Below are 27,053 nucleotides of genomic sequence, written 5' to 3'. Positions count from 1 at the left end.
AAAGTGCTTAATATGTGGCATATAAACATTTTATATTATGGGGAGGGGTCAAGCAACAAGCAAGCAATGCACAAACTGTGCAGAAGAGTTATGCCGGTGAACGTCAGTCAATTCACTATAGAGAAAATGAAAGTGAAAGTAAAAAATGCTGACGGAGCTTTCTAACGCTGCATTAACAGCGCATATTCTCTGAGACAACGAGAGATGAAACTACTTCTACATATGCTGATAACAATAAACTGTCTTAAATTATTCCCTTAATATTTCTCTTGTGGCCCGTATAATGAAAAACATGAAGAAACGTAATCGGTGCATGAAATAAAGCTTAAAAAAATAAAGCTCTTAATTTTCATTGATGACTGCAGTGTTAATCATTTTAATTATAGGCTTATTCATTGTATAAATTAATAGACCTGTTTAAAAAAAAAAAAAAAAAAAAAAAAGCTTTTTAAAAACATTTTCAATGAGGAGTAAGCTAATAGCCTAAATGTTAATTATCCTCACAGCGCGTCATGTGATGATGTGGTATGAAATTATTGCGGGGCAATAATTTAATGTAATTTAATAATAAAAGTTACCTAATAATAATACGCATAATAATAAAAAGAATGTAACAGGCCTACATTAATTGGAAATTCTAAATCGTCTTAATAGGCCTATTGCCTATTTTGATGCTTTTGACAATATCTCTGGCTATCGTCGACACATGATACTATGCATCTCAGCACGGGGAGGTTATCACGGGGCCCCCCGCAGTGCGTGCCCGTCCGCTATGCCACTGTGTGGAAATAGTTGTATGAATTGTCGGCACTTTATCTACTGTAAAAAATGGTTCGAATTTACCATGTTTTCCTCCCAGTTGGCATTGAGAGTGACTGACACTTGATGGTCAGAAAAAATGACTAAACAGATGTGTAAAGAAAAGAAAAGAAAAGAAAACAATGAAAAAATAAAAAAATCCCTACTTTCTCTCTTTTCTATGTGCGTTCATAAATTGTATTAATTTGACAGTGTCATACGATAAATTAAAAAAAACACACAAATAACACAGTCACATAAGAATTTTAATAACACACATACACAGGGAAAAAAAATTGTCTTTGCAAAGCTGCTGTATATAAAAAACACAAGATAGCTGAATTTGCATGCTATTTAGATAGCTGGAGCTCCCCCAAAGCACCCCAACAACAACACCCCAGCCAACCTGCCCCCCCAAACCCTGAACTGTTAAGCCACTCCTTAGCACCCCCCCAAAAAAAATCCTGGAGCCGCCACTGTTGTCAGCTGAACAAACATGTCACTTAAAGTATCTACTCAATGAATCAATGCAAATGCAAATGCAATGCACCAGTAAATAAAGTACAAAGAAAACGAATAAATAAATAAATAAGCACAGCCTCAAAGTTAACTCTCCTGAAGTAACGTAAATAAAGTAAAATAAAAAATTACAGAGCCTCAGCTCTTTCTCCCTGGTTTTACTTAGTTTCACCTATTCATACAATACAATATGAAACATAACCTCAGCAATATGTAACATAACCATTCATAAATACTCTAATTTGTATAATAACAACATTTTACTGGTGACGTGGTGTGCAATGACATTTGGGTGATTTTCCCTCTCCACTTCCTGTGAAGTGATGTATCAATGTTCCCTTATTCCCTATGCTGTTCGCAGTGCCCTTCGAACAGGTTCACTCCCTTCGGAATGGAATCTCACTTAAAATGGCAGAATACCCTGTGAAGTCCACTTTGCAGTCCACTTGGGGTCGAATGTAACGCACCCTCTGACTGTCACCATCTTTGTTATGTTCTCTAGCCTTTAAGGCTCAATGAGAACACAGGAAAAAATTAATTTTGGATATGCATGTGTGTGTATCCATTATTAAAAACATATAATGAAGAATAAAGTTTTTTTTAAAAAACAAAAGAGCTTGATATAATATTAAAACATACAGTAAATATTGGAACTTAAAACAAAAATTATATTTAACTTTTAAAGGGGCATATTTCTTAAAGGAGTCATGATTTAAGAAATCAAAATTTATAAGAGGTCAATGTGTTATAAAACATCCTGTAAGTTTCAGAACTCAAAGCTTTGCCGTTAGTCTTAAAACAGCTTATACTGAAGCCAATCTGCCAAAATGTAGAATGTTCTACTCTATGATGTAATAGTGTGGTTAAACACCACCTCCGCAGAAGATCAACACCTGCTTCTACATCACTGCTTTAGCCCCGCCCACTGATTTGAGCACATAGTGTAAATGACAAGAGCAGCAAAAGCAGGTCTGTGCTGAAACTAAATGATGAACTTCATTTGATGAACTGATGAAGTGCCAGACCGCATCAGTAAGAACTTAGTCCTTTGTTCATTTCATTTTACCGCAGATTTCGTTTACAAACAATTTGACACAGGATTTGCAAAAAGATTGAAATTAAAAGATCATGCTGTGCTGACTATATTGGATCTGACAGTAAGTTTGAGTAACTGTTTTCATTGCGTGATCACTATTGCTTTGTCTCCTCTTACAGAACGTTTGATATGTACTGAGTATTTATGTGGTTTTGACCTAATCACAGCAGAGTCCATCTGTGAGGAATGTAGGCTGTCAAACACACAACTATTAACAAATCATAGCAGTGTGCGTTTACTTCTGAGTTTACAATCCACCACGCCTATTCAAATGAAGCGTTCACATGAGGGGGGGAATAAAACAGGACAGAAAATAGCCTATAATCAAAGTTTTTGCTGTAAATATCTTGATAACATTGTAAGTGTACCTCAGAGAACAGTACAAAATAAAAAACAAAGGCAGTTTATGACCCCTTTAAAGGAATAGTTAACATAAAACTTTCACTTCAACAGTTAATTCATGCACAGGAGTGTTGTGTATTATTGTGATGTTTCCATCAGCTGTTTGGACTCTCATTCTGACGGCACCCATTCACTACAGAGGATCCACTGCTGAGCAAGTGATGTAATGCTAAATTTCTCCAAATCTGTTCGAAGAAAGAAACAAGCTCATCTACATCTTGGATGGCCTGAGGGTAAAAATTTTCTGCAAATTTTCAATTTTGGGTGAACTATACCTTTAAGAGTGCAGTTGCAAAAACAGACCATTTAATTATCAGGTACAGAGAGAAGGTGGAAAGAAGTAATGTAAAACTAAAATATGATAATAAAAAAAAACACAACTTAATGAATGGACCTCGGGAAAATTCATAATACATCCTCTTTAAACCTGACTCAAGACATAAAAACATGCTATAAATCTTCCTTATCCCCTTTCATACACTTCCTGCATGATGCGCTTTTATATTTGTCCATGCTTGCATTTATCCAGCAATAAAACCATAGAGATAAATATAAAAGTGCTACTACAGACAAAACAGATATGACCTAGACAAACAAACCCAGTAAACAACTCGCGCAAACATGTGCAAACACACACACACACACACGCACTGAAGCAGATAGCATGCAGCGGCTTTTGTGTGGCATCAGGTGTGACTGTGGCATAAAGGGAAATGTGAGGGGATGTTCTGTTGTGCAGCTGCCATTTGAAGTCATGATCAAACACACCAGCCGGCCCTCAGAGAGCCAAGAAGCACTCAACCTCAGCGCCAAAACCATGGAAGTCTGATCTAATGGCACCCAAACTAATGGGAAAATTAGAAAGTGATCCATCAGGAGAGCCCGCGGGGATATGGGAGTCAATTATGCAGAGGCCTCATCCTAATACACACTGGCTTGAGAGCCACACCCCTTGACTCACAACACAATACTGTGTGTGTGTGTGTGTGTGTGTGTGTGTGTGTACGTGTGCGCATGTCTGACAGTGGGACGTATACATGACCCCGGCTGGTTGCGAGCACACATTTTTGTCAGCAATCAACACATCGGCGTGTACGCTACCCCCCCCAGCCCCCGACCCCCCCCCCCCCCCCCACACACAAAACGCACGCACGCACGCACCTATATACACAAGCACACTAATCCATTTGCCTCCTCCTCTTCCGACTGTGCAGCATGCTGCGGGAAGATTCGGGGCCCTGTCGCCATGGAAACCTGGCTAGTATAAGAGCACAATCGTGTATGTGTGTGTGTATATTTGTTCATATTGTGTATATGCGTGGGTGTGTATGAGACCAAGGCCTACACAGGTTTTTATACTTTCGGCTGCCAAAGAGGGGGCAGACACATGTGGAAACATACTATATGATCATAAATATTCATGAATCTTCTAAGGTATGTCCTTACAGGAGAATTAAATATCTTCATCTTTTAAGGTACACAAGTTTCTGAGTCTAAGTAAGAAGAATTGGCGGGAGTCAACCTTTCCAGTATGCTTTGGGGGGGTGGGGGGTGTAAAGATCCCCCTGCTGGCAGGCAAGGAGGAGGTACTTTAGCACGAAACCCCTTGTGGATGGGCAAATGTCGTTCAGCAGGGGCTACTAGGAGGGCTTTGGGAAAGTAGAACACATTTCAGCGTAACACAGTAACCTTCCTTAAAATGTCAAATGGACATGAGGGGAAGAAAAAGAAAAACTTGATACTATGTATTACATACTGCCTTACAGGACCTGATTACATTAAGGGTTGCAAGAATATTAAAATTCAGACCAAAATGAGAAGCCGATAATTATTTCCATGTCCGATAAATGATACATGGCTCATATTAATACTCCATGGTTTTTTATCTAAATAATTAAAAAACAAACAAACAAAAAAATTAGTGCTGTCAAACAATTAATCGTGATTAATCCCATCCAAAATAAAAGTTTTAGATTACATAGTATATGTGTGTGTACTGTGTATATTTATTATGTATATGTAAATACAAACACATGCATGTATATATTTAAGAAAAATGTGTTATGTTTATATATTAAATATATTTATTTATTATAAAATATAATAATTTAAATAAATAAATTTGTATGCATGTACATATTTCCAAAATATATACTGTATGCGCGTGTATTTATATATACATAATAAATAAACACAGTACACATAAATATATTATGTAAACAAAAACTTTTATTTTGGATGTGATTAATCGTGATTAATCGCTTAGAGCTGAAACAACTAATCGATTTAATCGATTAAAATCGATTATTAAAACAGTTGTCAACTAATTTAGTAATCGATTCGTTGCTAAATAATTTTTATTTGCCTTAAGCGGCTCATTTCGTGCATATTTTAAATCTGCGGTGACCAGAGTGTGGCAGTAATGAGCCACCGGAGGTTTTACTCAGCCAGTACAGCAGGAGAAGTAGCGAATAGCCAATAGCTGGCCTCGTTTTATGTCACGTGCTTCCCGCACAGCGTCTCTCTGCAGCATTCAGCGTGATGAGTGAGGCAGGCGGCAGTGAAGTAAGCTCGAGTAAGAAAAAGAAAAAAGCGGAAGATAAACCTAATCGGACGAAGTCATCCAAAGTGTGGGAGCAAAAAGAGAGCAAGCCTAACTGTTAAGCCCTGAACATTTGGACATGTTGACCTTTTTGCACTGCAATGCAAAGTTTTTCTCAAATAATGAGTGAATAGTGTTCTGCCTCATTTCCCACAGGTAGGTCGAATTCCTGTCAGTTCAGGCATAAGCTGTTTTGTTCACATTTTATCGCTTTATTACATTTTAGAATTTTGCACTGTTATAAGGACCACTACATATTTAAAACCGATGAAAATCACAGTGTGCAAAGACTTATTTGTGTAGATTCTGCAGTACAATGTTGTTTGCAAATGTTTAGTCGTAAAAGCTGATAACATTGCTTTTTAACAATTAACATTTAAAGCTTTGTCGTTTACCAGTTCATAATTCAGTCTTGCAGCATGACTGAATGAGAGAGGTTAATGTTTAAATGTATTTGAAATGCACTTTTTTCTAAGCATTCACTGCTCTTTTTCACACAGCTGGTTTTTTGTGTGTGTCCAATTTTTTTTCTGGACAACCTTCTGATGGATTTTACTTTAAATTTTACTTTAAAATGTGAGCTCCATTCAGGTTTCATGCCATTGGCACTTTATTGGAAGGATTGTTTACAATTTCACTGCATAAGCTATAAAGCTTTTTTCCCAGGTATAAGCTGTGTGTTTACAGGAAAAAATAAAATAAAATGCAATTTACTGCAATTTTAATTCTGTTTTATTCTTATTCTTCGTGATATGTTCTGAAAGATTCCTTAATAAGCTTTGTTCGGGATGTTAAACTACTTTAGGAGCCCTAAGGACTGCCATGGTGAAAACATTATTTGAAACCTCCTTGTGAAATTTGCTAGAGTATGTATGGGTCAGTGTTTTGATTGCAGAAGAGTTCGACAAAGGATAACTAACACATAATAAAACACAACTCCAGGTATGTTTCTTGATGAGGATATGACAATGCAAAATGGTTAAAATCTCTAAAAAGTCTATGTTGAATGATAAAGACCCTTTGTTAATAATTTACTTGGGGGAAAAATGGGCAAAACTAAAAATATAAGTACATAAACCGATTCATCGATTAAAATCAAAAATAATAAAACTAACAACCGAATATAAAAATAACAACATTATAAAGTAGTATTGATTAATCGCTTGACAGCACTAAAAAAAATCAATTGTTTTAAAAGTTACAACTGAATTTAGAATTCACAACATTATAAAGTAGTATGACAAATGGATTTTCATTTTGAGATTTGCTAAAGATCCAATTTAACAGAGATATCAAATCATAAATTAATTAATTTCTGTTTTTATAAATGAACTTCAGGAGTAAAAATAGTAGAAATAGGCATGCACAGTTATCCTATATTGATTGAAATATACTATTTTTCGAAGGTTGGTTGGTAGTAAAAATATTTTTAATGGAAATGAATGCTCAATAAATGCATTAAATTGATCAAAGACATTTAAAACTTTACAAAGGATTTAGACAAATGCTGTTCTTTTAAACAGTGCATCACAATTTCAGCAAAAATATTAAGAGGCAGAACTGTTTTTAACATTGCTAAAAAATAAGTAATGTTTCTGGAGCATAAAAGATTAAAGAGATTTAAGAGATTAAAAATATTAAAATAAAATCTTACCAACCCCAAACTTTTGAATACCAAGCAATACAGATAAATTAATATGACATGTACTTTTGCAAATGTAGTAAGTATACCATGCATGAAGAAAAACTTGCGTAACAGACAATATACTGCATACTGTACTGCAAAAATAGAACTGTATTTATGTTAGTATACTATTTCAAACATACCCACTGTGCGCTTATGTATCTCTGAACAACATATTTGTTTGTTCCCATTTTAAAATAAATCTTGAAATAAAATGAAACAACAAAAAGAATTGCTGAACTGCATCCTGCAGACACAAAGAATAGAGATGTTCCAATGAAAAGGAGAAGAAGTGCACAAACACCCACAGACCAACAGCAGAAACTACAGGCCAGTGCCTCTGACCTCACACTGTCAGCACAAGAAAGGCTGGTATGGGAATGACTGGAACTACTGTCTATGCAGCTATAAGTTGGCATGTAACGGTTTTAAAATGAAAACTAAATTTCATTGTGCATGATGGTTCAAAAAAGGGGAATTATACCTTACAATGACTTCTGAGACAGAGCCAAGAGTGACAGACACAAGACATTTGGGGGTCTTACCTGTCGAACGAAGCTGTTAGAGGTTGTGTCTGAGGAGGTGCTGCCATCTGAACGTTTGAAACGGCTCTTCCTCTTTGCATACTTCCCCTGAAATATGAGAGAGAGAGAAAGAAATTAGCACTCACTCACACACACACACACACACACAATACTCCATAGTAGTGAACACAAAAACACACACACAATAGTGATTCTGGGCCCTGTCTCTGTGTCCAGATATGATTACCCATAATTACTCATGTCTGCCAGTGTTCTCTGGGATTCAGTAATCTGATTGGCCTTAACATTGGCCAATGGCCTGGCTGCCCTCAGCAGGGCCCTCTATGTGTCATTCATAGGCGCCAGACTCCGTTGCCATGGAGATCAGAAGGCGGCTAATTGGGTTTGATGGCACTAAAAGACCCTGATGGATAAGGCAACACTGTAATATATGTTCAAAACCAGCATTCACAGTGATGCACACAAGCGTTCTGATATAAATGCAGGCAAAACCATTTTTTCTACACCTGAAACCCACAACTCCTTCCCCTTTCCATGTGGCAATCAACTACAACAACCAGCAGACAGTTTTAGTTTAAAGAGAAATCTGCAAAAGTCTGTCAAATAAGGATTGTCGTCAAATTGTATGACCTTGTATGACACTCGTTTGACAAACAGGTAGTCCTGCCCCAAACTCACACTATTGGTTCATCCAGTGTTGCTATATGTCAGGCTGGTTAGGATGCGCAAACAGACAGATCAATGTTTTGAAAGGGTTTAGACCTAGAACTATGAATTACTTGCTTAAAGTTTGGATGTGATAAAGCACTTTAAAGGAAAAAAAAATTAAACACATCTAAATGAGATTGTAAAGTTATTATCTAGGGGTCATACAGGGTCCAGACAGTTAACAGTGACATAATTGCTTCAAGGGGAAGAACATCTGAAAGGTGTTGTGTAATAATTTTGTGCTTGATTATCTCAAATATAATATGAAATGCTTTTTGCGGTTAAGGAAATAAAATGTATAAAATCAGACTAATGCAAAGTCAGACAAATTCTTTTGCCATGTAGTTGATTTTGGGAACACACAGAAAACATGACTCAATGACTGCAAAATATTATGATTACAGACACAAACCAGTTGCAAGCTTACTGGAAACTATTGCATAAATAAAACCACAATGCCATATCTTTCCCAATATTGGTAATTTCCCAAGGTCTTGCTTCTATGAGTGCCAGTGAAATCATAAAACATTCATTTAAAACCGAACAGAAGGACAGAACCGCACTGTCTGCATTGCTATTGCATCATCATAAAAGGTTCATAATAGACATTATGGTCACAAAAAAGGGATAACTGAGCATTGCAAGTGACTGTGGCATATGCCATACACAAGAAGTACTTCTTTACCTTAGATAATGCATTTCAATATTATTGAAGTAAATATAAAATCAGTTAACCCAATTTAGTTCCTTAAGGCACAATCCTGGTCTTGCTGTGCATAATTTGCTTGTTTGCACCATTCCCAGTAAATAAATGCTTAAAATAATGCAGACATAAAATGTAAACTTTAACAATATATTAAAAGTTTAAGGCTTCTGCATTCCGACTGGTTGCCGCCCAACCGCGTCATAGGTCATTACCAAAAAAGTTGACCTGACTTCAACTCTCCTCAACGCTCTCATCATCCAAGAAGCGTTGCGGCTCGCCGGAGCTCACCACTGGCTCACATTGAAAATGAATGACTTTCCGGCCACTTTAAGACACTCTCGCCGGCGGCGGTGTGCACGCACAGTAAGGCTAAACATTCTACAATAACGGTCACCTAGAAAAAACCCTGGGGGCTCAGCTCCCCGCCCAGAGGGCGCTCTCGCGCGAAAACTCCAAATACGCCCCGCATTTATTTTACTCAATTTCCAAATGCCCGTAAAATAAACTATGCCTGTGGTAATGTGGTAATCATAACTTGACGATACATTTACATTTTGTTATAAAAACTTAACAGTACAATCAAAACCATATATTAACATTAAGTTAAAAATACATTTACTTCTCACTCACACTCACAGCACAAACGTTCTTATCTAGTTACTTATTAAAAACATACGTTTTCAAAAATGAACATAACATCACAGACATTTTTTACTCGAGTTACTCTTCCGGGTTCTGATGTCATAGTTCCGCCACTCTATAAATTGATTCAACGTGCCTAATAATCACACGACTACAGCAATATATGGTTTATCTGAGTTTGTCTTATTATAATTTTTATTATAATAAAGTATATCTATAATGCAATGCTAATCGACATAGCCTTTATCACTGCTTAGAATACTATGAAATATGTTGCATGCCTTATTCTGTGCAAGAAGCCACATCATCTCACAGAAGGATTTATTTCAAACACCCGACTGACGTTGTGAAATGAGTTTGGAGTAAAAACATGTTATTAAATGTGGTATTTTCACCTGCTTTCAGATGGAGCAGCATTTTTTACACCATAGTTGTCAGACAGCCGTAGTTGTCAGAGATTGTTGTCTCTGTGTAGCAAATGCTGCTCCATCTGAAAGCAGGTGATGGAGATTTACTACTAATCACAGAACCGGCTTTACTGACGAGATGTGCATGACAATCACATTTGATTAATCGTGCAGCCCTAGTTGGATTCTCATGTGAAACATGAGCAAAGCCTCAAAAAAACAATAGGGATGCACCGAAATGAAAATTCTTGTCCGAAGCCAAATAAAATGAAACACTGGGCCGAAGGCCGAATACCAAACACTTTTTTTTTTACACCCCCCCCCCCACATGTAGGCCTATTTTGCCATTTTTTCCCCACCATTGCAAGTTAGTTGCCAAAATGGGTTTTTACTGTTTTGTCCTGCTTTCAAATAAAAAATCAATTACAAAACAAAAATGTAAAAATATTTACTTAACACTGAACATTTTTTTAAACATTCTAGCAGACATTATACCAACAAAGCACAATTTAACTTAAAATGAATAAGGTAGTAAAATAATATTTTTTGGCCATTTTTGAGACTTTGAACCGGGCATGTATTTTTTACTGTACAAATAAAGGCAGCCATGCTGAGCAGAAGAGACTTCTCAATTTGAACACTAGGTGTGAATGTTTTAATAAATGTAGGTAACAAGGTAACATTTCCATTTTTCATAAAAATTTTTAAGCTTAAGTTGCAGCATGTTCTATTTATGTTTTATTTTATTTAAAGGGGTCATATGCTGCCAAAAAGAACATTATTTTGTGCATTTGGTGTAATGGAATGTGTTAATGCGGTATAAGGTTATTATTGTTGCTCCTCTATGCCCCGCCTTCTGAAATACGTAGATTTTTACAAAGCTATTCATTCTGAAAAGCGAGGTGTGCTGTGATTGGCCAGCTATCCAGTGCGTTGTGATTGGCCGAATGCCTCAAGCGTGTGATGGAAATGTCACGCCTCTTAACATATTGTGATGCCTTGTCCGGCCCGGAGCGATGAGACATAAACATAAAACCCATTATAAACGCGATGTAAACATGATTTCTAGTCGTGGCTTCTTTTGGAAGGCCAAACAAAGTAGTTTCGCTTTCTCAGCGAAACAGCATCACACACCGCGGCCTTGAGTGAGCAGAGGGCGGAGGCCTAGAGTGCGCCTTGGCCGGCTTGAGTGAGCAGAGGCCGAAGGCCTAGAGTGAGCTGCAGCCAGCTTGAGTGAGCAGAGATGACATGTGATGACCCTGGGCTGGAAAGCTCATTCTGAGGTTCACAGTGCCACGTTGATGTATTTCCTCAGCGACCAGCACAGATCAGCTCCAGGCATGACGAAGCGGATATCATACTCTTTTGGAAGGCCAAACAAAGTAGTTTCGCTTTCACAGTTAAACACACAGCGTCTATATGACATGGCGACGGCGACAACAATACTACAACAAGAATAAAAGTTACACCTTCTTTCTTTGCGTGAACATTTGGGCGGCGTTATGCAAATCTTCCCACATACTGACGTAGAGATGTGGGGGTGTGTTAGAACGAGCCATTTCAGGGGGTCGTGGACGAGTGTTAACTTTTTTATAAAGAATATCTCTTTGGGTTTGAGACTTTAGTCTTTGCAACTTTACAGATCTTCTTTATTCACCCAGAGCTTGTAACACTCCAAAGAGAAAGGAAAAGTTGAAATCGCATCATATGACCCCTTTAATCTTTATTTCAATAGCTACAACAGTTTTAGTTCACAATAATAACATTGAAAATAACCTTCTTGTATTTTATCCACAACCTGTAGGCTACTTTTACCCAATACAGCATCCAAGACATAAGGCCACGTTCACACAGCAGCGGAATACGGTTGTCAGTCCTGTATCTGAGTCCTTAATACGGTTACGTTCACACACAGGCTACGTTAACACTGTCAGTTTTTGGGATTGCAATGTGTGTGAACATAACCGTATTAAGGACTCAAACACAGGACTGACAACATTTAATGTTTTAATCGAACAACCATCTTTAAACACCATGAATTGTTTAATGTGTGGAAGGTTTGTGAGAGGCTGGAGATGCTCATATACTGCAAAACCAGATCTGAGAAAGGCCAGCAAAATGTCATGGGAGGGAGGAGGGATGTATTGCTATGGTGATGAGAGATTTCCTGTTGACAAACAGCCTCTGAAACTAATTAGGTAATTAAGGAGGAAAAGCTGTGCCATGGTTCAGAGGGAAGGATTTAAGAGTTACACGTCACCATAGTTCATCACATAGAGAGAAGAGAAGAGAAGAGAAGAGAAGAGACTTAATGAAGATCAAACACAGTGTCCTTAATTGACCATGTATGGCTAATGATATCAATCCAATTAAAAACTACATTAAATACCCACTTACGGTCTTATTCTGAACAAAAATTCAACAAAACTAGGAAATGCACTTTTTTCTGTACTCGACCGGTTTGCTCTCACACACATACACACTCGCTTCTCAACACTCCGCCTCCTCATCTATAGACATGATTCAGAAAGAGCACCTCTCCACAGCACAGGTCACACACATTCACACTACCACATTATATAAAGACCCTTATATAAATACAGCCCTAGCCATCAGAAACACTACCGAAACATCCATCCACACAACACACGCAGTAATAAGACGTGCTGAACAGGATGATTGAGTGGCCTGTATGGAACAGGTGTACGTTCATACATCAACCGTCCTCCGAAACAATTCACAAACAGAGAACAGGGCAGAGCCAAAGTGAGGCATCAGAAAATACGGATCTCAAAATCCTACAGTCACTGATAAAGGGGTCAAGTATTTACAAGATGCAGGAAAACAAAAGAATGTGCCGGAGCTGGAGGATTTTTTTTCTGAAGAACTGCTCAGGGCAAACAAGGGACTCGTTAACAATTATATAATAATTATATAATATATAATATATATATATAATATATAATATATATATTAGTGCTGTCAGATGATTAATCCCGTTTAATCGCATCCAAAATAAAGTTTTTGTTTACATACTATATGTGTGTGTACTGTGTATATTTATAATATATATATAAATACACACACATACAGTAAATATTTTGAAAATATTTACATGTATATACATTTATATATTTATATTCTTATATTTTATATTATATATAAATATATTTAATATATAAACATAACATATTTTTCTTAAATGTATACATGCATGTGTTTGTAATTATATATACATAATAAATATACACAGCATATATACACAGTTTACACGCATATATTATGTAAACAAAAACTTTTATTTTGGATGTGATTAATCGTCATTAATCATTTGACAGCACTAATATATATATATATATATTTAAACATTTAGCATATTATGCAATTGATGTGTAAACTTGTGAGAAGAACTAAATGCAACTAAAATGTGATCGGGAAGCTGTTTGGGGCATTTTTGTTACTTTTTTTTGGCAGCAAATGGTAATTTTGCACACTTGCTGCAGAAAGAGATAGATAGACAGATAGATAGTCTGGTAAATGTATATGATACATCCATGTGGGCGTGGTTTGAGGTAAAAATCCCCACGGTGGAAGAGCTATGTGATTACATCACGTTTTTATAGTTTATGTTGTCATCATCTTTCCAGCACTCAGTGTGTCAGACACCACTTTTAATCAACTTTAACGCTAAACGGCTCGTGAGATCAGCTCTACTCTAATTATCAGACGTACTTTAAAAAAAAAAGCGATTTCTTGTTTAACAGTGATGGTTTATAACTTATCAACAGAACAGACCGTCACAAAAAAAAAATGCAAGACTCTAGGCCAGCTGTCTAGAGGTGATGAAATAATGTTATCTCACTAATTACCGGAGGAAATGCACTTTATACCCAAACAAATATCTGTGTTCAAAACAACTTGGCTCACACACAAACAACTTTCAGTTCGCTTGTTTCCTCGCGGCGCACTTTTAAAAGCCCTTGTGGCGAGCACAAAGATGCCGTCTTGTTGCCAAGTAACCACTACTCGAGCTACGGCTGATAACGACTAATCCTCGCCGTAAACACAATCTGTGATTTTCACTCAGTCATTCTTAAACAGCGGGCGGCGGGCTGTATTTTGTGTTTCACTGGTTGCATGCACTTGTCTATGAGCAGTACAGTGTCTCTCTTACCTGAGCGTGAGAGCCGTGGTGGTCAAACATGTCCATTTGGATTTCCTGGGTTGAGGTGGAAGGCGTCCTGGACATAATACCCTCCTGTACCATTAATTTAAACTTAAAATTCGGTTTTATTGTTTCACGTAGAGCCTGCTTTCAGTTTATTATGCATTGTAAAATAATTAAAGGTGAAATAAAAGAGACGAAGGTGGTTTTCCTCCTTCCTGTGGCTTGCAGATGGCTTGTCACTGCGCTTTGCAAATTCAACGAGCCTAGTCTCCAGCTGTTCAGCGGAGAGACAAGCCCCGCCCTCCTTCGCTTATCAATCAATCAGATAGGGAGGGGGCGGGGCTAGTCGGCTGTCTTCGCACCGATTGGTTGATCGAAGCGAAATTACTATGAGATGGACGATGGCTGCTCCACTCCCCACTCTACTGTGCATAATGGCATCGGCGCATTGCTGCTCCATATGAACGATAAATGACCACACCCATCGATTCTCTATATTAAGAAGAATAACAATAGGCAAATGTTGCTGTTTTTATACACAAAAGTATTGGGACACCCCCTTCTAATTAACAGGTTTGACTACTTCAGTAATTTCTAAAGTATATAAATAATTATGTGTTTCTAATTTTATAGCAACAGTTTGGACAGGACCCTTTTCTATTCTAACATGACAATGCCTCTGTGTATAAGGAAATGTTTTAAAAAATTATTGATTCAGTCAGTGTGGAAGAAATCCCAGCTGAACACCTCTGGTGTGACTTTAAATGCAGACCTTGAGCCAAAAACTCATCTCCAAACACCAATGACTTGTACATATAGGTACAGTCATTTTAGACACTTCCGAAACTGTTGCAACAGAGATAGATGGAAATGCCATTTTTAAAAACATGAATTATGTTTCCATCTTTGCTGCTACAGTTTTGGGAGTGCTTTTTCTGTTCTAAAGAAGGGGGTGTCCCAATACTTTTGCCCATATAGGCTAGTGTATGAACAAGTCATTGTTTTTTGGTGATGAGTCTTTATTAATTTTTTCATGGAAATTACTAAAGTAGTCAAACCTTTTCATTAGAACGGGGTGTCCCCAACGGTCCATATGTCTGGTTTCCTGAATTGCCCTCTTAGACTACCTACTTGGTTTCCTGAATTGCCCTCTTATGTGTTAATCATATATATCTAATCTGTATTCCTATTATGCTAACCTACTTGGTTTCCTGAATTGCCCTCTTATTCATTACTTGGTTTCCTGAATTGCCCTCTTATTCATTCAACAGCCAAAGACGAATAAAAAACGAGTAAACAGACTGAGAATATTCAAATAACCAGTAATCAAGACGGAAGCTGCCCAGACTACAGTATGCCTCTGTTCTGGTTATTTGCACATTCTCATTAATTCTTCTAATAAAAGCACTTTGCATTTATTATTACATCACCAATCTATGTCAAACAGGAATTCACTGCACCATCTCTTCTTTCAACAGGTAAAACGCTGTCCTCGTGTGGGCTTTTCAGAAACAGCATTAAAAAAACTAGCCTACAAAAACCACAGCCTACAGTTCCCAGCAGCATCATTTGTGGGCCGTACCATTCCTGTTGCCGAGGCAGGAGTTTTGTGCTTTATATGTATATTAATACTCTTACTCGATGAAGTTATAATAGAGTTGTTTAATGTACTGAATGCACATCGAATAAATACATTTAAACCATTTGTCATAACCATCTAATTTTGTAGCAATCTCGAAGCCATTGATTTCTTGTGTAGTGATCGCCCCCCTCCTCGCCGGAATATAACCCTATAATCGCAACGTCTCCGGCATTAACAGCCTCTTTCAACTTCCGCCGAGTAGCAGCCATGAGGTAAATGTCTTCACACGTGTAATACTCGATTTTTCTCAAGAATCTAACTGAGATAGACGTTCTTTCTTGAGGTAGATGTTCTGTACACTTTTTAATAAACAGTAAATGAGACGTCTGAAGACGAGTTATGGTTTAATGGTGCTATATGCGAATAATCGCCATGTTGCGTCTTGATATTAGCATTCGTCGTAACGTCTGGATTCTAATACATTGTACACAATAAAAGGTTTCTACCAAACGTTCATCATTATGTGGTACTTTGTTGTAATGTGCGTTTCTTTTACATTATTATGTGGTATTTTTGTTAATCGGAGGCTGTAAAAGTCTATATGGTGTGTAACGTTAGCAAACGTGCTCAACATGCTCAGACATGCCCCGTATATAGACTAGGGTCACTTCGGCGGCCTGCCTGTCCTAAACACAGGGGCAGGTGGAAGACCATTTGGCCTCATCGTTCCATATTTTGCTAGATTTGAGTAAGATGCCCGGTCTATTTTATGTTAGGTTTACATAAAAAAAAAAATACCCTTGCTACGTGTACTGTGTTAAGCTAAGCTAACTGAGACTTGTACTTGCACTTGCATATCATTGCTCTTTTGTTGATTTTGATTGCTTCCATTGTCCTCATTTATAAATCGCTTTGGATTTAAATGCAATTACTTGTGTAAACCTAATGCGGTGGCATTAGTTCATAGAAAGGAAAGACGACTTGTTAGGCAGTAGTGCATATTATGTTGCAGTCCATGGATAAATAAACGAGTATTTCAGTTGTTAAATTTATGAAACTGTAAATTTTGTACTGCATGTCAAAAATTTTATGTGACGATCTAAAACTCCCTTTTTTTTTTTTCTTTTTTTTTTCTTTTTTTTCCCCCTCCAGCATGCTCAGGCTTCAGAAGAGGTTGGCGTCCAGCGTTTTGCGCTGTGGCAAGAAGAAAGTGTGGCTTGACCCAAATGAAACCAATGAGATTGCCAATGCCAATTCTCGTAAGTAATTAGGATCTCCTTCGGTATTCTTCTCTGCATTGGTGCTAACACAGTTTTTGCCATGGAGTACTAATTATCTTCCTTTAAATCTTTTAGGGCAGCAGATTCGCAAGTTGGTGAAGGATGGGCTGATCATCAAGAAGCCTGTAACCGTTCACTCTCGTGCTCGATGCCGCAAGAATACCCTGGCACGGCGGAAGGGTCGTCATATGGGCGTTGGTGTGTACTAGTTTAATGGCATTTGGTTATTAGTTGCTATTGCCATGAGAACAGGAATCATGTCAATCCAAAGTGTAACTTTATGCATTCTTTGACGAATTAATGGGGAAAAATATAGTTCTGGAATCCACGGCAGTAAAAAGTGGGCATTCATACTTTCTGGCTGTGTTGTGATTGGCTGTATATGCTTGCAGGTAAGAGAAAGGGTACGGCTAATGCTCGTATGCCAGAGAAGCTGTGCTGGATGAGACGTATGCGTATTCTGCGACGACTTCTGAGACGTTACAGAGAGGCCAAGAAGATCGACAGGCACATGTGAGCTCGTTTTCATTTTAAGTTTTATGCAGTGATGCTCAGTAATTGTACAGCAGGATTTTATAACTGATATTGTGAACAAATTGATTTGGCAAGATCTCTTTTTTGTTACTAACAATTTAGTGAACATACCATCTGAAATTCTGGATCCATAAATGTATAACAATTCTGTTTCTCCATCAGGTACCACAGCTTGTATCTGAGGGCAAAGGGTAACGTGTTCAAGAACAAACGTATCCTGATGGAGCACATTCACAAGCTCAAGGCAGACAAGGCCCGCAAGAAGCTCTTGTCGTAAGTGTCTAAATAACATTACCTAGTGTGCACCACATCAATACACTGCCCAGATGCTTCATATCAAATCGTCTGAAATTAGTGGAATATTCTGTTAGCTGTAAATGTGATCAAACATGGTGTGACTCTGCTGTAAAGAGCGGTGCTAATCTGTGTCCCTTCCCCCTGCAGTGATCAGGCAGAGGCTCGTCGTACCAAGACCCGTGAGGCACGTAAACGTCGTGAGGAGAGACAGCAGGCTAAGAAAGAGGAACTCATTAAAACTCTTTCCAAGGAAGAAGAGACCAAGAAATAAGATTTTCGTCTTTTCCTGCACCAAATGTTCTTCAGCTCACCTAAGTGATAATAAATACACTTTGCTACAGCTTTTTGGTCTCCAGAGTGTGTTTATGGATGTTTATGCAGGCAGATGGGTCATTTTTAGGGGCAACACAAGATAAGAAGCTTTAGAAAATATTGTCAAACAATGTCAAAGGAGCACAATTTCCAAATGGCACTTTTTTTTTTTAACAGAATCATGTTACAGCACTGCTGCCCCTGAGAGTTTAACCTTTTTCAGATTAATCATTTCAGCAGGCTCCCAGCATAAGAAATGACACTGCATCTGTCTAAACTAAGGCTCTGAACACCAACAGAATGACCTTAGTCATTTAAAAAAGGTAAGCTGAAAATACCAGGAGATTATGACCATTTTAAAGAATTACAGAACTAAACCAATTGTCAAGAGTTTAAAGTGCCCCTATTATGGGCAATGAAAGGTTTTCCCCAACAACAGGTTTACATGCAAGGTCAAAAAACACTTTCATTTTCTTATATGAATTTACTTTTACCTTATTTGCGCAAAGACTCCCAAATGATTCATTTTTCCAAACCCCTCCTTTGTGTGATGGTAAACTGCTGTGATTGGTCGATTGGTCTCATTTTCATTTCATCATGAGCCTGTAATGCCTGATAAAACTGAGTTTGTGAGCGCAGTGCTGCTTTGTGTACAGCATACCGGGGAAACAATATTTTTACTGCTCCAAAAGAAAAAATTATCAATTTTCATTCAAACCAACTTGAAAAGACCAACAAGTGGGCAGGCAATATGCTAATGTTTCATGTTGATGTCAACATGAAATGGCTTGGGATTTGTTTTAAAAACGACTCGTTTCAATGATTCAGAGTCGACTCTTTCTTTTGAGAGACAATAACTTTATACACGGTGCACTTTCAGATTTAAACCTTTGCAGCATGTCTTCATTCTCTTAGAGCTGTTACACACTGCATAAAAGGTAGTTTTCAAAAATCCATAATAGGGGCACTTTATTAATCTGAGTCGAGCAGATCTCTAAAAATAGCAGTATAAATTCTGCTAAAGGAAACAAGTACAGCGTTGATTCATGGTGTTTTTATGTTGTTTTCAGTGTTAAAGTGTCTGCTCCCTCTTCCACTGAGCTGTAGGGGACCTCTTTTAGTTTCTGGTGTTTTGCTTTCCTCCTGCATTAACAGCAATACATGGTTTTGTTGAAGTAGGCAGTTATATTTGGAAATTAAATAGTAATGAGACAACAGTGAACAGAAATGCCTAATAAAAACCTTAAATTGATTTTTAGTGTCAGCACTGTATGATATCATTAAAAACTAAATGATAAAGACTACTTGCCAAAAACAAATTGCACAGAATGTTAGCGTAATGAATAATGCAATCACCAGGCCTTTGGCTGTCCATGCATTTCTAAGACCTATGTGACCAAAGATGCACATTTGGGTTCTAGAAAAGCGCATTATAAATAAAATGTATTATTATTATTAAACACTAAATAAGCAAAACACTGCAGTTGATTAAGGATTTAAATTTGAACTAAGATATCACCATGTTTACCCAGTTGATTAATCACAGTACTTTAAGACAGTTTTGCATTGCAAGTTTTCTGAAATGTTACCTTTAAATATGTAAATGAGGCACTAATTAAATATGCACACATTTGCAATTATTTTGAACACTAATCTGAACATTGGATAAAGCCAGATTCAAAATTATTGCTTCATTTTGTTCACATATAAGCATTAAAAGTTTTTACAGAGGGGATTTTGGAAATGTATTATTAAAAATAGAGTAGCATTAAAATAATACTGCACACAACCAGAAAAAATATGCCATATTTTTAGGAATACAGTATTACATAAATCAGCTTATTGTTATTTGAAACCTCTGTAAAACTTTCATAATATAGACAAGAATATAACTGTAAAGCAAGTGCTACTGAAATGGAGATTTCTGGCTCAGTGCAGATATGGTCCAGAATAACTAATAACTGACTAGTGCATGAAGAAACATGGTTTTGCCTGTGGTGTTTTGCCTTCAAAATAAGTTTGAAATACTCACAGAACAATTTAAAAATTAAATAATAATAATAATAAAAGGGCCTACATGACATAGTAATTTAATACACTGAAATACAACTGCCTATGAGTTTTTAAACGAAAAACTAATGCAATCAAGTCAGATGAAATAAATAACAATAAAAGCTGTTGTGGTACTTTCAGTGTTGTCATGGAACTATTTCAAACGTCAAAGCAATGCATTACTGAGCAATACCAAATTACCCTGCTGAAAAAAAAAAGAAAAATAGAAACCAATCACAAAATTTGTACTGATTTTACTGGTTATAATGGAAATTGTACTGGTTTTAATGATAACTGTAACGGTGCCTGTTGGTCTCTACTGGTAATTGGTCGCCTTCTATTGGTGGCTTGTTAAAACAATTAAATCCTAACGGAATATGTCCCTAAACACACTACAGAAAACCATTTTTTTTAATGGTTTTAATGGTTAAAAGTGATGGTTTGTAATGTTTGTAATGGCTATTTGTAGTGGAAACCATTAGAATTTCTAATCGGGGTTTCCAATTTTTTTTTTTTTTTTTTGGATTTTAAGCAGGGTAGACAATTATTAAACAGCTCCATTTTATCACTGCAGGGGCTGTCGCTCTCTCTGGCAGCGGCAGGTCGCAGCGCCACTTCCGGTGGCATCCCCAGATGCCACATCAGCTGCACTACTTTCAAAGAAAACTCACCACAAAACAGTGTTCACCTCAAAGCAAACACATGAACCAATTCCTCATAATAACCGGGCTTGTGAGATCATGTCCTGTGTCATTGATGGTTCACCACTAGAGGGTGTTGATCTCAAAGTAAACCCATGAAGCACTTGTGGGGCAAGTTCAAGCTCAAACCGGTGCTCTATGGTTTGCTACGGTTTCCGGTTTGAACGACATGTTTCCTAGAAACGGTGTGCAATGGGGTTTGAAGTACGTTTTCTCTCGTTTGATGGGTGTGTCAAAAATGTCAGCCCAGTCATCAGCTTCATGTATAAACCACGCGGTATTAAAGAGACAACTCGCACAATGTAATTAACATCAAAATGCATTCACAAGAGCAAGTATATGATGAATCTATTGTTTTGAGGAGTATGTGTGTGTGGCAGCCAGTCACTGGTGTGGATGTACTACGCAATCACAGAGTCTAGCCTACTCTTGGAATATATGACCCAAATAAGAATTTTCACCGGATATTGTCATCTGAACAAGTAACAAGTCTGCCACGTTTGTTCTGACCAACTGAGGAAAACGTCATTAAAATAAATCGCGCTACCAATGGTGATTAAGTGTAATGATTGGTTAGCTCATATCACATCAAACCGTGCAAATTATTATTATTGTTAAACTTTATTCTCACATTCTTAATGTTAACAACATCAGCTTTGCGTGACTTTGTGAATAGTGTGTATCAGCGTGTGATTTCAGTTTCTGTACAGTCTAATCTCTAATTGTCATACCATTCAAATTACATATTAAGAAATTCTTTTAACCCAAAAAGGAAATTATGCTCCATTCGAACTGGTTGTCTTTAAAATACCGGTCTTGTCTAATCCCAGGCTATCTGTAATCAGAAGCACATTTGAAACTGGAATATCATTTAATTTCATTTACATGCGTTTTATAAACACACAATCCTTTCTGGATTACAAGCCGCCATCAAAATGATCAAATTAATTATTCTAGCTGCTGGGAGAAAAGGCTATAATGATCCACCACCTGCAGGATCCTCACTTGCGATAGCCTAGGAGCCGGTGTTGTGCCCAATTCTGACCCCCTGCTAGATTATTACACCCCTAGTATTGGTAGGTTTAGGAGTAGGTTTGGGGGATGGGTTAGGATTAGGCAATCAGGTAGCGATTTAAACGAGGGGGGTAATAATTTGGCAGGGGGTATTTACAGACGTGACGTAATGACGCAGCGCCATGCTCGAATTTCCCGCGAAAACCTCCTTGAAAACATTATTATAAGCTTACCTATGAATCGAGCTAAAGTAAGGCGATAGTTTTGAACACCGTCTGGTCATGTACTTGCTCAAATATTGATTTTGGATCACTTTTAACCAAAAAAAAAAAAAAAAAGTGTCTATTTTTTAAAAAAAAAAAGAAAAAAAAATTATTTAGTTCATTGTGTCTGATTATACTTAAATTAAACACATAACACAAGCACTAATATCTCATAGTATTTAAGTGTCTATTTTTTATTAAAAAAAAGAAAGAAAAAAACATGGTATTTCTAAAAAGATACAAAACAAAAAAGCCCGAGTTCTTGATGCTTTTAAAACGTTTTCGCCAGCAGGTGTCGCCAGCGTGTGCTCTTTCAAGTGCTTCGAAACATGGAATCAATTTCAATTGATTCAAAGCTTCGAAAAGCTTCGTTTCTCCCATCAGTACGGCTCAGCACTAGGGATGGGAAGTTCGGATCATTTTACCGACTCGGACCTTTGAGTCTCGTTCAGCAAAATGAACGAATCTTTTTCCGAGTCATTTCGTTCATTTCATCAAAATATAATTAAAATATAACGTGTTACTCACGCAAACGTTGATCACACTACAAACAATACAAAACTATAATGCTATAAGAAACAGAAAAGATTAATTCATTGTTTACTTGAGTCTTCAGTCTCACCTCACCTCTTATCTGACAAGTCCTCGGGTTTGAGTCGGTTTTTCATCACGTGACAGCCCCTAAGCCCCTAAGCTTTAACCATAGACAGCCCCTAAGCTTTAACCATAGACCATAGGCTTTTACCTATCGTTTGTTCTTTTGTCACGTGGCGTGACAGCGTTGGATAGAGAAATTCATTTACAAGCTTCCTTACAAACGGGTGCATAATTATTATCATCATCATCATTATAATTATTTACTCTTATAGTTACTGTGTTTCTGGTCTCAAATTATAGCTTTTTACTTCTTACAGTTTATAAATGTGTGAATTTCTGACATGATGGTTATTTTCCATACACTGAATGTTGTAACAAAGGTAATAAAGAGTTGGTTATTATTATTAAGTTATTTGATCTATGTAGTCTTTCCAACTCAGACTACATAGATCAAAGCTTATAGGTCTGTCACGTGATGAACGAATGACTCAAATTCGAAGACTCGAGAGATGAACTAATCAATTCTTTTTGCGGCTCAGACTGCATTGACTGAAACAGGTGAACTACTACTACCAGTACAGAACCTATAGAATATTGCCCATGTGCGACTGAACGAATCACTCCCCGAGACAACTCGTTCTTCCCCGGTCACATTAAAGATTCGTTCAAAATGAAAGAGTCGTTCAAGAATGACCCATCACTGCTCCGCATTAAGCTGTGGCGTTTTCATTACAAGAGGTTGGATTATTCATTTGCTATCAGCCAACTTCAGCTACGGACAGTGTTTGGACTTTATGCACCACAGATAAGACTTTCACACACATCAACATTCACATAGAAAGTTGAGACCAGGAGTGCACACATCAACATTCACATAGAAAGTTGAGACCAGGAGTGCACACATCAACTTTCACATAGAAAGTTGAGACCAGGGGTGCCCAACCCTCACAGGCGGAGCGTGTGTAAGCCTTAAGCCTTCCCCTGGCCATGGGGACTTGGGGCAAAAATGACACTAAATTGGAGAAGAATGCCCCTGCACAAACAAATTAAATCTATTACGTCCGTTGCTAAAAAGTGAACATGAATATAGACAGTGTTGATTGCGGCATTGAATAAGATCTGCTCATGTTGCACCATATTTAATTTTAGGTGTTTTTACAGTGTTGCACATTTTAACCAATCACAAACAATTCTGTTGCGCTTAGGAATGAAATGGCCAATCAGAGGCGTGCAGATGAGTCATCGTTCAAACTCATCAGTTTTGTTGAGTGCGCGTGCGTTTGCTGACTGAATTCCAGACTCAAATTTTCTCATCATAGACAAAGCGCAGAAATAAGTAGCTACAGTGTAAGTAAGAGATTAATTTCACATGTATACAGCTTCAGTGATTATAATGAGTTGTGTTTTTGTGAGAGTGCTTAAACTCGCTATAGATCAATGTTAGTGATGTCACTTTCTATATATAATTTATTCACTGTTTGAATAACTGTTATGTTTTGGCTTTGTTTGCGCTGCACAGACAAATTGTTGTATGACAAAGTACCGTACTTTGATGTCATCAGTATGCCGCTTGCATCGCTTTGACCGTTCTCTGTAGATCCCACCTTCTCACGCACCACGATTGGTCGATTACGTACAATTGTCTGTATGTTGTATATTGGTCTAACGATCATTACCTTCATTAAGTATGAAAACAGGAAACCAAAACCAAAACCTGGATATGGATATTTTAGGCAATATAGAAATCCTGGCCAGGATGTGTCCTGGGAAAATGGCACGTTTGGTCAACCTATGTTTAATAAATTTGGCTGCTTTTTACCTTACCCCAAAATTTGGTTCACCCTCACCCTCCGCCTTTGCCAAACCCTTTCCCGGAAAACCAACCTTTCTGCAGAGTTCAGCTCCAACCCTCATCAAACACATCTGCCTGTAGCTTCCTAGTCCTAGTTAATCAAGGTCCTATTCAGACCTTGATTAACTTGTTCAGGTGTGTTTGATTAGGGCTGAAACAAAACTCTGCAGGGCTGCGGCTCTCCAGGGCTGACGTTCGCCACCCCTGGAATATGTGGTGACTGCATCCATTTCAAATGTATAATAACTGTTTTTCCCAAAGACTTAAGTTCTATCATGACAACTCTCAGAGAGATTTGTGACAATGTTAATGTATTTGGGCTTGGCAGAACAGATCTGCTACGCTGCTGCTGCGGCAGAGCAAGTACAGAGACTACAGAGACAGTACTGCCAATACATCCACAACATGCTGCTGTGAGCATGTAAGAAATATTGCTTTTGCAAATATAACATACATGAAATAATCCCCATATTGCATACACGAATCACCTTGTAGCAGATCTATACAGGTGGAGCTGGGGAAGGTGGAGGGTTTCTGAAACAAGATGCAACTGCTACAGCAAGCACTAGGCATATATCTGAACGTTGAGCAGCGAGCTCATTGGCTACCAATACAGGAGAGAACCAATCAGCTGTGCCATGTGATAATGATGTCATTAGGTCAGACTGAGTTAGATCTATTGGACTGCGCCATCTAGAGTTTCATGACAGAACTCTGTATTTATAGCTGAAAAGTATTTAAAATGAAACAGATGTATTGTTGTAGATTAATAGAGTGGCCCTAGTGAGGGCTTTCTGGGGGCTAAGTAAGGGCTGCCCGTGCAAGGCCAGTGCTGAGGGGCCAACGTTTTGCCAATGAGCAAATTCTCAGGGGCCCTGCGCTGGCAGCCCACTGGGGGGCCTTAGGCTAGCCCTAAGTGGGCCCATAAAGGGCCAGTGCAGGCTTGTTTGCGGGGGTTTCAACAGACAACTTTTTTTTTAGTGACATTTTGTATTTCTCCTGAGATTTCATGAAAATATGAGTGGACACGGGCAGAATGTGATATATTTCTTCTAATGGTGCAAATAGTGTTTTGGGTTTTAAGAGAAACAGTTCAGGCAGGCAGTAACATTTCACCATATCAAACATCATGAGAGTCAGTGTGTTTTCATGTGCATTGTGTTGCTTTTCAGTTCCCTGTGTTATTCTTAGGATTACCCATTTTATGCTTCCTCTTTTACTGTAAACACACAAATACACAAAAATTCATGCTGGAACACTGAAATATGCCTCACAACCAACACTAAAAATATAACGGTGTCTGCTTATCAGCTGGCTTACCTTCATTCATATTTACTTGAAGAGTCATATTTGTCTGACCGAGTTCATTTCTGCTGACACACACTGGAGAAGCGATTCTGGTAAGGTCCTCAACAGTCATTGTGAAGGTGCTTATTACAGTGATGTGACAGTCTGATGCTCTGACCATGTTTAAATCAGCATCGTTTTGTAGAGGCCAGTGAATATCAGGCAAAGGCACTCTCTCACTGACACACACAGAATTGAGCTGATCCTGTTGCAGAGAGCGTGCAGAACTGTTCAGTATCTGAGGATGAGCTGCATGATACACTATCATGAAACATTATCAGCAAGAGAGAGTTATCAAAAGCTTTTCATTGATAAATGAATCAAGATGTGAAATGTAAGTGTACTCACAGTGAACCTTCAAAGTCATGGTAGCACTGGCACTCAGATTTTTCCCTAATGTAGCTTCACATGTGATCTCTGCTTGATGATCCTCAGGGACAGGCATGTAAAGGAGCTGTTTCGCTGAATTTCAAATGTATGTTCATTTTCCTTGGATATCTGATATCATAAAGCTTCTTTGAACTGAGTACCTTCCAGGTTACTTTTGGATCACTACCGAGGCAGAGATCTGGAAGTGTGCAAGTTATAAAAGCCTGCTTTCCAGTTACAAGGACCTCAGTGTTTAGACTGATGTTCAGTTTTCGTGGAAAAATAAGAGCTAACTGTGTTATTCACCTGAATGCAGACACTCACTTACATTGCAACTAAATAGCTGAAACATTTATAAAAATGTCCATTAATAAAGTGGTCAGGAATGTGACAAATTATTCTAGTCTAGTCGACACTGATGGCAGTCAGATAGCATATCGTTTTACAAAATTAGTTAATTCTCCATTTGAGTTTAAATGATATGCAGCTTTAAGTCAAACATACGTACCAGTAGAATAAGACACTTTGACTTTACATTTACATTTACATTTACATTTAATCATTTAGCAGACGCTT

At 37.8% G+C, this 27,053-nt stretch overlaps 2 protein-coding genes across 6 annotated transcripts in view; one reads left to right on the top strand and one right to left on the bottom strand.

The window, feature by feature from the left end:
- LOC109059552 (voltage-dependent L-type calcium channel subunit beta-1-like) overlaps positions 1 to 14,565 on the bottom strand; it is a 41,909-nt gene extending 27,344 nt beyond the window's left edge. For all 5 annotated transcript variants that reach the window (XM_042720504.1, XM_042720505.1, XM_042720506.1 and 2 more), the window contains exons 1-2: positions 14,284 to 14,565; positions 7,647 to 7,733 (exon numbers count right to left, since the gene is read on the bottom strand). In XM_042720504.1, coding sequence (XP_042576438.1) covers positions 7,647 to 7,733; positions 14,284 to 14,376 — 180 coding nt within the window. In that variant the 5' untranslated portion in view covers positions 14,377 to 14,565. The remainder of the gene's footprint in view (positions 1 to 7,646; positions 7,734 to 14,283) is intronic.
- Positions 14,566 to 16,036: 1,471 nt separating this feature from the next.
- Positions 16,037 to 18,310, top strand: rpl19 (ribosomal protein L19). Its single transcript, XM_019076752.2, has 6 exons — positions 16,037 to 16,131; positions 17,012 to 17,118; positions 17,215 to 17,337; positions 17,532 to 17,652; positions 17,836 to 17,946; positions 18,118 to 18,310. Exons 1-6 carry the CDS (start codon positions 16,127 to 16,129, stop codon positions 18,239 to 18,241), a joined length of 591 nt encoding a protein of 196 aa, XP_018932297.1. The 5' UTR covers positions 16,037 to 16,126; the 3' UTR covers positions 18,242 to 18,310.
- The last annotated feature ends 8,743 nt before the right edge of the window (positions 18,311 to 27,053 follow it).

The sequence above is a fragment of the Cyprinus carpio genome, chromosome B3 (assembly GCF_018340385.1).
Source record: "Cyprinus carpio isolate SPL01 chromosome B3, ASM1834038v1, whole genome shotgun sequence".
NCBI classification, from domain to species: Eukaryota; Metazoa; Chordata; class Actinopteri; order Cypriniformes; family Cyprinidae; genus Cyprinus; species Cyprinus carpio.
This window is presented reverse-complemented; position numbering and strand designations above follow the sequence as displayed.